This window comes from Microcebus murinus, chromosome 3, assembly GCF_040939455.1.
Source record: "Microcebus murinus isolate Inina chromosome 3, M.murinus_Inina_mat1.0, whole genome shotgun sequence".
Classification (NCBI taxonomy): domain Eukaryota; kingdom Metazoa; phylum Chordata; class Mammalia; order Primates; family Cheirogaleidae; genus Microcebus; species Microcebus murinus.
The window spans coordinates 51,997,918-52,011,092 of record NC_134106.1 but is presented as its reverse complement, the minus strand read 5'-3'; the positions used below and the strand labels follow the sequence as shown (position 1 = coordinate 52,011,092).

The 13,175-nt window shown below is 42.5% G+C and overlaps 1 protein-coding gene across 14 annotated transcripts in view; it reads right to left on the bottom strand.

Annotated features, from left to right (window-relative positions):
• Positions 1–4,782: 4,782 nt before the first annotated feature.
• The window catches only part of EHBP1 (EH domain binding protein 1), a 351,096-nt gene continuing 342,703 nt past the window's right edge, over positions 4,783–13,175 (bottom strand). For all 14 annotated transcript variants that reach the window (XM_012764882.2, XM_012764889.2, XM_012764886.2 and 11 more), the window contains 3 exons: positions 12,540–12,613; positions 6,051–6,165; positions 4,783–5,829 (listed from right to left, as the gene is read on the bottom strand). In XM_012764882.2, coding sequence (XP_012620336.1) covers positions 5,739–5,829; positions 6,051–6,165; positions 12,540–12,613 — 280 coding nt within the window. In that variant the 3' untranslated portion in view covers positions 4,783–5,738. The remainder of the gene's footprint in view (positions 5,830–6,050; positions 6,166–12,539; positions 12,614–13,175) is intronic.

Here is a 13,175-nt window from a genome sequence, read left to right as displayed (position 1 = left end):
CTGCAAAACAGAGCGGCACAAGAATTACCCGGGCGGCTGGTCTAGGACCCCCGGGTTTCTTTCTTTTCCCAACTTCTTCCCTCCCATCTCTATCTTTTTTCCAGTGGCTTTGTGCGTGTCCCTCTAGCTTTCACTTTATTGCACAGACACTTTGCAAATCCCCACACTCTCTCAGGACATTGCCTCGCCCGGGATCGCGCCAAGGGGCCGCAAGGGGGGGAATTCGAGGAGGCAGAGTTGGGGGGTGGCTCGCCGTTGCCGCGGCCCTCCGGGTGTAACGTGGAGGCGGTGGGGAATGGGAAGTCCTGCAGAGTCACTTTGCCAACTAAATAAATCAAGCGATTTACCTTGTCGGAGTGGCTTGTCTTGCTCGGTTGTTTAGGTGATTGGAAATGTAGCCTGATGAAGATTGATCACCTTTCTACTGCCCTCCCTGGGTATGTGAACGCAAGTGGAGTGCGTAACCAGGCTAGGCCACCAATCGGGGGCCCTGCGCGGGCTGAGTGACAGGGAGCTGGGCAATGGCAGCGCGAGCTGGGGGTTACCTCCGCGCGCCCCCGCCCTCCCCCGCCCCTACACCCCGCCCTCACCGCCTGCCTGCCCCGCCCCGGTCGCGCGCTAACTCTGGGGCTCGGCTGGCAAATGCGGCACAGAGCTGGGCAAGGGAGGCGAACAGAGTGTCCCAGTCCCGGCTGCGGAGGGGCCGCGGGTCCTTAAGCCTGACCCGGGGCCCCCCGCCCTTCTTTCGCGCTCTCGGCGCTCCCAAGGGAGTGGCAGAGAGGAGGCGAGGTGCTGGAGAACCGGTTCCTTCGCTCTCCCGCGCGCCACGGGGCTCAGCTGCCCGGGTGTGAGCGTGAGGACTCGGGGCGGCCCGCTGGAGGAGACCGGGCCCCTGCCCCTCATGCGGCTCCGCTGGCCCCAGCGTTTCCTTCCTCTGCGCTGCCACCTGAGACCGACGCCGCGGGCGGCTCGTGCCGGCGCAGGCTACTTTGTCGAGCGCGGGGGCAGCTCTGGGCGCGCAGATCTCTCTTCGGCGCCTCCAGACTTCTGCGCCTGAGAAGAGCGCCCGCAGGGGAGGCGCCGCCACTTACCTGTTCTTCGGCGTCTCCTGGGGTTCCCGGTCCCCACCAAAGGTGTTTGCAAGTCTTAAACGATTCTTCTAAAACGCTGGAGTCCAGTATCCCTTACCTCTCACACGTACACCCTACTTGTCAATTCAAACATTTTGATAGGAAACTTTCTCTCTCTTTCTCTGTCTCTCGTTCCTCTCTCACTCTCCTTCCCAGTCTCCATCTACCAGGGACAGTCTGGTGGAAAATGTGGCCACAGACCCCTGCTTTCAATTTCTCCACGTGCAGTGGAGGGAGCCTTAGGGCGATTTCCCCGGATTGTTCGTACTGGCGCAGCCCATTTCCCAGAAGAACAAACTTCGTAAACACTTATACCTGGGACTTTTGAAAGCGCAAAAAAAGTATTTTCGTCCCAACGCCGAGCAAGGCAATTCTTTTAAATGGCACCTCCTGAAAATTCGGCACTTTACTCCCTTTCGAGGAATTCCTACCCCTTCTTTCTAATCTCTCCCCACCCCCATCCTAACAGGCGGAGTAAAAAGTTTGGACAAAAGTAAGTGTGAGTGCGAGTCAAGGAGCCGCCAGGCGCATCTCGGCGGGGAGCGCCCGCTCTGCCCGGGCTGCGGGGTCCAGCGCCGAGAGAGGACCCGGCGATGGGCGAGTAGGAGGAGGAGAAGGAAGGGGGAGCCCGCTGAGTGAAAAGGGGCCGCGGCCGCCGCTCATCAAAGTGCTTCCCCCTCCCCCAAGCGACACTTTCCTTTGGAGTCCGAATAAAATACGGTAACAGAATATGATGGAGGGCACACTGTTTCCTTAACTGCTTCTCAAAGGACCCGGGAGATCTTCTTAGGACCTTTAATAAGGCTTTGGTCGGTTCTTTTGTTGATCTCTCAAAATCAACTCCTTCTAATTGAAGTTGGAGCTGAAAGCGAGCTAATGTTCAAAGAAAGTGGCCGCCAGACCAACGAAATTACATTTTTTTTTTTTTGGACGATGAGGGAACATCTAATCAAAGGGGCAGGGAAGGAGGGGTGGGAATGGGGGAGTACGAAGGAGAAAAGGAGGTTTTACAAGATCCTTCTCTGGTTCACAAAAGTCAGAGACACGGGCGCTTCACTCCAGAACAAAGACACCGCGGCCCATTCACAAAAGGGAGAGAAAAAGAGAAAGCAGAATAAAGGAACGAGAGAAAAGGGAAAAAATGAAAGAGAAGAAGGGAGGGAGAGAAAGTGAGAGCGAAGCTTTAAGAGGAAAAGACACAGCGCAGAGCGCAGCACTAACCCAGGCGAGACACACCTTATGCTAGGGCAGAGCAAGTAGCCCGCGAGGCCCGCGATTAGCCACCCGCGGCTCGGAGCCACAGTGATGGTGCTCAGGTTTAAAGAAAGAAACGAAATATGCGCCCACTCCAGGTTCTGGGGAAAGGCGCCGGCTGGAGCGCACTAGTTTGTGGGGGAAGAGTATGCGGATGCCCTAGGGTGCGCGTCCAGGGCGTCGGCGTCCATAAGCCCGCGCTGTTAGAGTCCTGGCCAGCGCCCGGTGTGCCTGGGTTGGCCCTCCAAGTGCCCGGGCGCGTGCCCTTGCCCCGTCCCCGAACCTCACGCATTCCTGCCTCCTCCAGGCCCTGTTTCGCTTGCAGCCGCAGCACCCGACCTGGGTCCGGCCGCAGCGAGGTGGGACGGCCGTGCGCGTTGGAATGTGCCCGCGCGGTCCCCAGGGCCCGCGGCACGGGAGTTCGGCGCTCTCGGTTCCAGATGCTGCCACCAGTCTCGGGGAAGTCGGGAGGTATCAAGTAGCACGGATTTTTTTTTTTCCTAATGAGAGTATTTATCTAATCCCAAATTGCAAGCGAATTTTCTTAATGCTCAGCCCATAAAACCCCAGGATTAAGAGAAGAAAAAGAGAGGAGAGGGGGAGAGGGAGGAGAGTAGAGAGGGAGAGACACTGGGATGAAAGTTTCTTGAAAGCAGCGCAGAGGATTGAGGCGGCCGTCGCTAGGCAAATGTCCAGGTGGGAGACGCTGGGCCAGAAGCAGCGACCGTTCCAGCCTCGGCCGCAGCGCAAGGAGGGAAAGTGGGGACAGCGCCGGAGGAGGTGAAGCCGTCCCAGCTCAGGGCCCCCGGGACCGGGAGGGAGTGAGGGAGATGGGCCCCAAGACCCGGATCCAGCATCCAGGTGACCTCAAGGCCGGGCCAGACCCTGGAGGACACTTGGAACAGGGGGAGGGGTTTGGCTGCGGAGATTAGGGATCCAGGCCAGGGCCGGAAGTTCTGCACTGGCCCGCAGACTGTGCCCAAGCTAGCCTGCCGCCAACGCTCTAGCTCCTTCGCGACCCCCAGGCCCATAGCCTCTTTTTCCGCAGCGCGGCTTTCGGGTGCCAGGTCCCCCGGCGTGCTGGGTTCGCGCCGGCTCTCGGGAGCCAGCCCCTGGGCACCAGGCAGCGAAGTCGGGGCGCGGCACTCTAACCGCAGGCCTGACCCCGCCAGTCCCCCGGGTCCACGTTCCACTGCCGCTGAGGGGCGTTCGGGCGCCACCCAGCAGCCCAAATTGAAACCCTGCGAGGCTCGAGACTGAATCTAGAGGGGCAGGTAGAGAGGCCGCTCGGCGGCCCCAGGACACCCTAGAAAATTTGGGGCAAGGGAAGGTTTGTCACTTGGCAGATCGGGAGTGGCTTGGAGGGTGGAGGAGAGCAGCCTCTCGGCGAAACACGTCGGAAAGGAAGGTTCCTCGCATCCAGCATAAATGTAGTGGGTGCTGCTGGCCGCCCAAGCCCCAAGCTGCTTGGGGCAGGCGATTTCCGTCTGCCGGTTTCCCGGGGGTTAGAAAGGGATTCTAAGAGCTTTCCCCAGAGAACAGCAGCTCTCTTTGCTCCCCTGCTCTAATAAAGAGGGCAAATACCCGATTTCAATGAGTTCAGGCAACTTTTCAATAACTTAAGGGGAAAAAAACCACAACCTTGTCATGAAGGAATTCTACCATAGCAAGTGTTTATTATTTCGATAGAGTGGCAACTAGAGGTGGCTGCATGCTTTCTGAAAGAAATCGGGGTGTGTGTGTGTACGCGCGCATATGTATATATGATATAGACTAAAGTACAAATGCTAGTTGACTGTTTCCTCTAAATTTCCGGACTTGTTGAACAAGCTTTCTTTGTTTGGACACCTCGGTAGAGGGGTGAAGGAAACTACCATAGAATCACCAGTGTTTTCTGTAGCTTAGAACTTCTTGTCAAAAACCTTCTTTCCCTCACCTCATAGTCACATACCTGCACACACTCCCCTCTCCCCCACCAATAACCCCCCTTCTTTCACTTCAGTACCTACACACTAGCCGGTTATCAGAATACACAGTCCTCCCTCATATGACTGCAAAACTATAACAATTAAAAGTAATGACATGGAAAATTCATCAAGATATTAGATTTTTTTCAGTGGTGTAGAATCACAAATTTCCTCAAATCTTTAACAGAGATGACCCTTTACAATAAAGATGATAATTACACCGTCTAAGAATATGACTAATTACTTTTCAATTCGCATTTGTGTGTCAGCAGGGCCCCTCTGGGATGGTGTAAACTTATTCAGCTCCAAATACAGCCCTGTATTCTGCCCTACGTTCCACAAGACCATTTTCTACATGAAAAGTCTTTGGATACACAAACTTCCATTCAAACCAATGTCCAGTTTTATTGCAAGAAAGTAGCAGCAGTGTCTAAGGTAAGAAAGTTTCTGCTTTTATTGAAAATTTATATGACTCAGTATTGTAATAAATAAACAACCATTTTCACAAAAAAAATGACAGTGCTATGCTAGAGAAGAAAATATTAAATGGGGTTTACTTGTAGTGGCAAGACAGACTATTATCAATACAGAATAAATATTAACAGCATTCTTGAGCCAATGTTGAGACGCAACAAAATGTAGGAACCAAGCAAGATGTAATAAATAATTATCCAGAGAAAAAGATGGCGCATTCTCAGATAAGACTGCCTTTATAAACTGATGCATGTCAATTAGTCCCATCCTCACAGCTCACCTTCAAACCACAGGGCTTGTCTCTGGCTGTGTTAAAGGGCCATCCTCTGAGGAAAGCAGAGGGAGGAGAGGAACCCTATTATCCTTACAGTGAAACGTAAACAACTGCAGAAAACTCCACTGGTAAATAGAACACAGTTTAATAAGCAGACTGAATATGATCTAACTATAAAATTTAGGTAACAGAGTAAGTGTTACATATGGCAGGACTGGAAAAAAATCATGACATTTTTCTTATCCCCTTGTTACCCCCCTCCCACTGTCATTATGCTATTACCAACAACAACAAAAATGCTTTAAATTTTCCTCCCATCAAAAAATGAGGGAAAATAATGAGAAGCTTTTTTTTTTGAACAGTTTCTTGAACACCTCCAATACCATTCACTCACAAAGTGTTTGTGCAAATCTATTTCACATGATTTCAAGGAAATGATTAACTCACAAAAAAATCCTTAACAAAGCTATTTTGGAGTTCTGTATATTATCTGGAAATGAGGGAGGAAAAAGGGTGGTGGTGGTAAAGAAGTACAATCCAGTCAAACGAAATGTTAAAAGTTTTAAATCGACGAGTCTGACTTTTTCTGGTCTGGGGAACCAAGACTCTAAAATGTTGAGAGAGATTCTGGTCTGACGGCTACTGAAGAACACACTTTTCCTCTTTCTTGGCCATCTTGCCTTTGTTTTGCTCCAGAGTTCGCTCCAAATGCTCATCTTCTTCTTCAGCCCTGGATGTCAGACAAACAGGAAACAAAATTATTTTTCTTCGTGGAGGGTAGAGCAGCACTCCCCGCTTGCCCGGTAGTTTGGATCCCCAGCGGGAGTGGGGAGCACCGGGCCAGTGGGAAGCTGCCCCGGCCCTCCAGCGACCTCTGGATTGAACTTTCCGCACACTTCTCGGCACCTCGGCAGGTGGCCCGGCCTCGACCCCATCCCACGGCCCACTCACTGCTTCTCCTGAGCGTCCAAGTCCCTGACGAGCGCATCGCGCTTGTTCACCAGGGCCACCAGCTCATCTAGCAGGAGCTGTTCGCGTCGCTTCTGGGCCTCGGTCTTCTGCCAGTCTGCAAGGGACGGGAGGCTAGTTACCCACCGGCAGGGCCTCCGCACACCCGGCCCCCGCCCTCCCCTTCCCGCCTTTTCCTTAGATTTCTCGGCAAACCATGTTAGAGAGCCACTAAGCTAAGTGTTTTCTGGGGAATTTGGCTATTATGGTGAGGGTTTCACTGCAAAAACCCTACTTTCCAAATGCTAGTGTTTCCCGCAGATGGGGATAGCTACAGCAGGGTGGGAACCTGCTTAAAACCAGGTGTGAGCCCGTGGCTAGCCTGAGGTGCGCACCTGAATCCAGCCAAAGTGGGGGAGGGGAGCTGGAGGCCCAGAAGAGGTTGGCCCTGGGGTTGGTGGTGGGGGAAGTGGGTAAAAGAGGAGGCGGGAAACAGCGATGGGCGATAAAATCATTCCGAAAAGGCTAGAGAATCTGCCTGTGAACCTAGCCTCCTCCCCCACCCCCACCCCCACTCTCACCCCAAACAGCCCATTCTTCGCTAATTTCCTCTTCGCTCTATTTTAGCAGTTGGATGTATCTCACACTGGGCGCCATATGCTTCACAATAACTTTAAAAGTAGTGAATCGGCTAATTAGCATTTTTCTTTGAAGTAAAAAATAAATTTGCTCTGCAATATTACACTGCAGCTCTCGATCGCATCACAGCCAGTTTTCTTTTGGAGATGTTTGCTGGGTGGTTTCAAATCAAAGCATTTTTGCAAAGGAAAAATTACATATTTCTTTTTGAAAGCCCATGTTAAAGGTTGGAAAATCCGGTGGGCAGTGATCTTTCCATGGGTAGGAGCGGGTTTTTTTTTTTTTTTTAAGGTTTTGGGTCCCCATAATATATTTCCTAATTTTTGCTGGTCTGATAATTTCCCTAAGATGAGCAGCAGTTTCATTTAATAAAAACAGGACCAAATCGAACATTTAAAACACTTTTGAAACCAAAGCCAACTGCTCTCTGGCCAGACTGTAAGGGCTTGTAGCTGTCAATCAACCCCCAGTCTACCCCGCCTCCCTCATTAGGAAGGTAAACAATGAAAAGAAGAAGTAGATGATGAGGCAGATAGCAGAACAAATGAGGACCTATAGGGAAACAGGACACCAGCTTAAAAAAAGAAAGAAAAAAAAATCCATGGCCACTGACTCCTGCAGCCCCCTTCCCCCAACAAATGCACTTTCCAAAAAACAGAGGAGTGCAATCCTTTCGGGTTTCTCTCTTCTCTCTCCATTGCCCTGGGCAATCATGTTAAAACTCACATGGCTGGTGCTTATTCAGATAAACCTAACAATGCACACCGCTGGTTACCATGTGAATCTTCACAAACCACACAAGAATGTGCTGGTTCAAATCCCCCCGACCCCCTCCAAAGCAAAATTTATTCAAGACAGCAAACTGCTCAGCAGCTTTATGAAAGCAAATGGTGCTAGAGGGAATTCTATCTTGTATTTACAAATTAAAAATTAGATGCATCATCATGCAATAAAGGTTGGAAAAGCAGCAAAAAGCTAGAATGGTCTATTCAATTTTATCACCATTCTTCTCATTATAAGCTCAAACACATACATACATATATATGAGAATCATGCTATATGTTAATTATCCACATTCAATACAAAACATCACACAAATAAATTCATTAAATAAGTGATCACTATTATATTCTTATAAAAAAGTGAAATATTCTATAGCATAGAGAGGAATAAAGAAACTATTATGGAAAGCTTTTTTCTAAATAAAAGAATTTTAAAAATAATAAACAACAAAATTGAAAAGAAGCCATATCTATCATAATTTTAGCCTTTGGATTTAAATACAACGGAGGAACAGGAATGTTTGAAAATTTTCTAATTTGGTTCTTGTTCTTGAATCAGTCTTATTCTACACAGCAGGTAAATTAATAGACTCTCCAGGCTGGAAAGATCTTAAAGGTCATCCATCTAGTCTAATTTCAGGTAACTCTAGTTCTAGAAATACTAATTCCAGAAAAAAAACCCTGATAAATTTATAAAAGACCTGAAACTAAATTTGTAATTATTAAGATTACTAGGTTTGATGAATATTATTTCTATTTCCAACCTCAAGAAACCATTCTGATTATAAACTTTGATTTATAATTCTGTACTTCTAAAACATTTTGATAAGAGCTTTACAACTGGAAAATTTTCTCTGCCATATACAAAAAATAGAATTATATTAAAAATTAAAAAATTGTTTTAAACAAAAAAAATATTTTAACAACACACACAATTTTCTTAATTATTCCTTCTCTGAACTTGATCAGTCATTTTTAAGGTGCTAATTAGTAATTAAAAACATCAGGATTTCTTTTAATATTGAAAAAGTTAGGACTTTTAACTATAAGGATAACAGAGAAATTTAAAAAAATTTTTAACACCTCAAGTATTAAATAATTTTTAAAGTCTGAACTTTTTTCTAGCTCAATAATGCCACTTCCCATAATTATAATAAAAGCATTTTAAAATTAAGAATAGTAGATACTTTTTATCATTTTTGAGTCAAATTCAACTGACATAAGAATTTTAAATATCCCAGCATAAATTTATAGGTTTTTTAATATTAAATCTGTCATTAGAATACTACCTTGATATCTATCTACAAAATATTAGTCAATTGTAGAAGAAATAGCTATGTGTAGTAAATAGATTTTATATTAACAAAACTATACTTTTACTTTGCATTTACTTTCTCATAATGGGAATAAATTATATATGTACACAAACTCAAACATACACATACATATGTTTACACATATATATTTGAATGCTAATTTGACAAATTACATAAACTATTTTGATCATTTAAAAATTTAATATCACATTTAAAATTGATCAAGATTCACATTTGTATGTTCAAGCTTGAATTTTTTAAAATCCCATTTTAAATAGCTTCACCTAGACATGTTACATTTTAAAAGCCTGCATGTAAGTTTATCTGCTACCTGTTATGCATTTTAAGAAAGGACTACTCACCTATAACACCAGTCACAGCTAGCTAGCTGCACTGACTTTGGCTTGGACAGACTACAATGTGGGTTCTGATTAATTTAAAGATTCCAGTGTACTTTTGCTACAAAAGCCATATCCTCTCACAACAAATAGGATTAAGTTTTGATGCTGCATTTGAGCCAAAGTGTTGAAATAAAGAGATTCTGTTTATGTCCATCTGCACTGAACTGTTCTGTTAATTTAAAAAACTCTTTTTTATATATAGGGCCAATTATTCATTCCCCGATTCAGTTTATTTGCTGAAGTTGATAATTACCTTGAAAAAAGGCAAGAGAAATACCTATAAACACTTTAACAGAAAGAACCTAAAGTTCTTGTAGTAAACCTTCAACCTTGCCACTATAAATAAGCCTGGCACTTTGATGAAAATTAACACTAGTTTTGTAAAGAGCACATTGGGGGATTGCAGTCAAGTCTTATCTTTAGTTCCAGTCAACTAGCAATCCTGAAAGAGTTTGCATCATCATCAGAACAGGCCATTTGATAGGATTCTACCGCTGTACCTAATCAATCTATGGAAGACTGTGGCTGTGCTGTGTAACAAAGCTAAAATAGATTTACAAATGGGGTTTTAGGGGATAAGCTCCTCCACGGGATTACATATTGATTTTAAATATAAAAAGCTTATCATATAAACCATAACTACAAAAATAGTGAACCTATGCATAAATCCCTTTAGAAGAGCACCCACTTCAAACTCTAAGCCAAGAATAAATCAAGATGTACAAAATCCTAGAGAAGATCCATTTCTTGTACAGAAAATGAACATACCACTTTCTAAAAGCCCACCCCAATGTGTGCAGAAATGAATTTATCTTTCCTGAGGGGGCATTAAATAATCTGGAACAACAACAACAACAAAAAAAACTATAGGAAAAGTATCTAAAAGATGTTTGTTAGCTTGAGGGATCCTACAACTTAGCTCAGTAGAGTGAAACTCCTGCTATGAAAAACACCTCAGGAAAAAAAGGGTAAAAAAAACAGGCCACAGTGATTATGTATTCTCAGAAGAATAAACATACTGAATATTATTTTTTTGCTCTCAAACCATGCTGTTAATATTTCTTTCAATGTGCTATGGCTATTAATATTCTATGCTTTTTCCCAGTGAATGGTTTCAGCAGATTTATTTGAAAAGATTTTAGTTTATTACTAAAACTATCTTAAGGCTACTAAGTAGAAGAGATGGGGGAAAAAAGAAGAATGAACTTTAAAACAAAGGAAAGCAAAACAAAAACAACTGATGTTGCCTATTCATATGTTTTTCCATGGTGTTTTATCACTCAAAAAGGCTACTGAACTGCATGTGTGTCCATTTTAAGGGTTAGCTTAAAGGACATTGTCTTCACAGAGCTGATCTTCACAATGATCAGAACCTCTCTAGAACAGCCCAGCCCACATACTGTCCAGGCAAGTGGGACAGGCCTCTCTCTAAGTGTCTTTATTTGTAATCAACAGGCTGTTCCTTTCTTCAAGTCTCCTTTTTCCCTCAACCAGCAAGGGAAACTGGTGGAGAGAGTCAAGGCACAGTGAGATATGGGACAAAGTAATTAAAAAACAAAAGAGAATGATAATTCCAAAAACTAACAATTGTATTAAAAGTATTTTTAAAAGGAAAATATCATTTTTTCTCTCTTCTTCAAAAATATGACTTTCTACTGTTTTTTTCTCTTATGTTTAAGAAAGGTCAGACAGATAAAATGTTAGATTGTTTAAGATTGTAAGCCTGGTATTTAGGGACAGGATTGCCAATGAAACTGGGATTATTTATATGTGTCATGGCCCTCTTTTTAAGATGGGTATTTGGTAATAATACTGGTTTGGGGGATAGAACTGATATCTACCTTGAAAGTCAACTATATCGTATCAGGCTATATTTCAGGGACAATTTATCTTTCTGTACATGAAAGGGTAGGTTTAAAAAAGGTAAAGAATACTCTGTGTTGAGTGTAATATAAAATAAATCTATGAAGAATAAACTGTACAATGAGTTATATATTATACATATTATATATTGCACACACATATATACATATACTATATAAATAGTATTTACTATACCTGCCTTTCAACTGACTAGCTTTCCAATCTCTTTTAATAACTATTATACCATGACTACAAAAATTATATTGAGAGGAAAAATATCATTTAGTATACTTATATACTTTATTTCAATGGCAAGTTTCATAGAACTTTTAAATAATTTTGACAAATTTTACTGTCATTATCAATGGTATAATTTGATACATTTTAATAGTCAGTTGAAGGAAGCTGGATAACTGAAACCTTTTAAAATAAAGTGAATCAGATTTCTAAATGATGATATATAAATGTTGCCAGTGATATTTATTAAATGAGATAATGGATATAAAAGTAATTAAAAATAAAACTTTTATAAAAATATATGATAGTATTTAGATAGACAGCATGCATCTTAATAGTTATTCACTTGGCTGTCCCTTACAAACTTAAATTTCTAGTTTCTAAACTAATTAGAATTGACTTATTATGGATCAGGTACCTTATCAGGTGAAGAATGAAATTACCATGGACAGTCAATGGGTTAAGAGGTCAATATAGAATAGGAAAATCAATTTGCATTGATTAGACAAAAGGTCCATTTTACTGAGCCCAAAGGATTAGCTTTTAAGCAGACATCTTTGAACTATAAGACATTTTCAACTGAGAGGTATAAGGAGAACAGTTATAAAAAAACCTAAAATTTTTTTTTAAATAATCTTTTATAATAAATGCCATACATAGTTAAGCTAGCTGATGTTTGTTGATATTATGAACTATGTGTAGGATTTCTATATAATTTATTTAAAAGCTTTATGAAAAGTGTGAAAATGTTTTATTTATTTATCTTATGCCAATCTTTGCTTGAACATTCACTTAATAGAAGTTGGAATCTTAAGAACTACAGTAAACTGGACAATGACATATTTCAATGTTGACATCAATTAAATATTAAGGTAAAATTTAGAGTCTGTGAACAACCAAAATGATAAATCTTTTGCAAACCTCCCCAGTGGAAACAACTTTAAATTGCACATAAGTAAAATGTAATTAAATCAACTAACTCTTTACATTTTCTACTTTATGGATATTTAAGCTTAATGGATCAAAAGTTAAAATAATTTTCTACTATTATTAATAGCAAACATAATGATTATCTATTTGAATTAGATTCCTTGGGTTTATATGGATACTGCTTTCTGCCTCTAAGGCATTATTTGCAATTCCTGCAGATCCCTAGTAGACCAGACCTAGTAATATCAGATGTGTATCACACTCTTTTAAATATTTTTGACAACTGACATCTCCCATACTTCACCACACCACAACATTTCTTACCTTCAATTGCTAGCATCGCCCGCAATTCCCTGTTCAGCAGCTCATACCTTCGTTCTAAATCATGTTCTTTTTCCCTAGGCAAGTTGCAAAAGTTCATCAATATGCTAATTACTAAATCATTAAACACTTAAAAGAACCTTTAGGTTACATTGATTTTAGGACTCATAACTGACTTTTCTCTTTAACTTTAAGCCACTCTAAACAAATGATACACAAACCCAAAACCTTCCTCAGCCGACTATTTACTAGTCCTATTATTTTCCTGTTTCAATTTTGAATAGGCACAGAGGTATATTTTAATCTGAGGATAAGTGTTTTCATTCTTTAATGCTTCTTGTGTTAAGTACCAGATATAAGGCTACTTTCTAAAATATTTTTTTTCACAGTTCATAATGAAGATTCTTTTGTCCAAAACTCCATGTGAAAAGAACACAAAAAACATGAAAGTACCACCAGTGCAAATATAACATAGAGACAAAGATTCAGGATTAGTTTAAGTTTTGTGCTTCATCATAACTCTTTTCTCAAGTTCTGGCACAGCAGAAATTATAAAATTAGAGTTTTTCACTAAAATAAAACATGTAAGCTTGCTCAATCCCACACTAGGTGGCATACTATAAGAACACTACTAGTGAG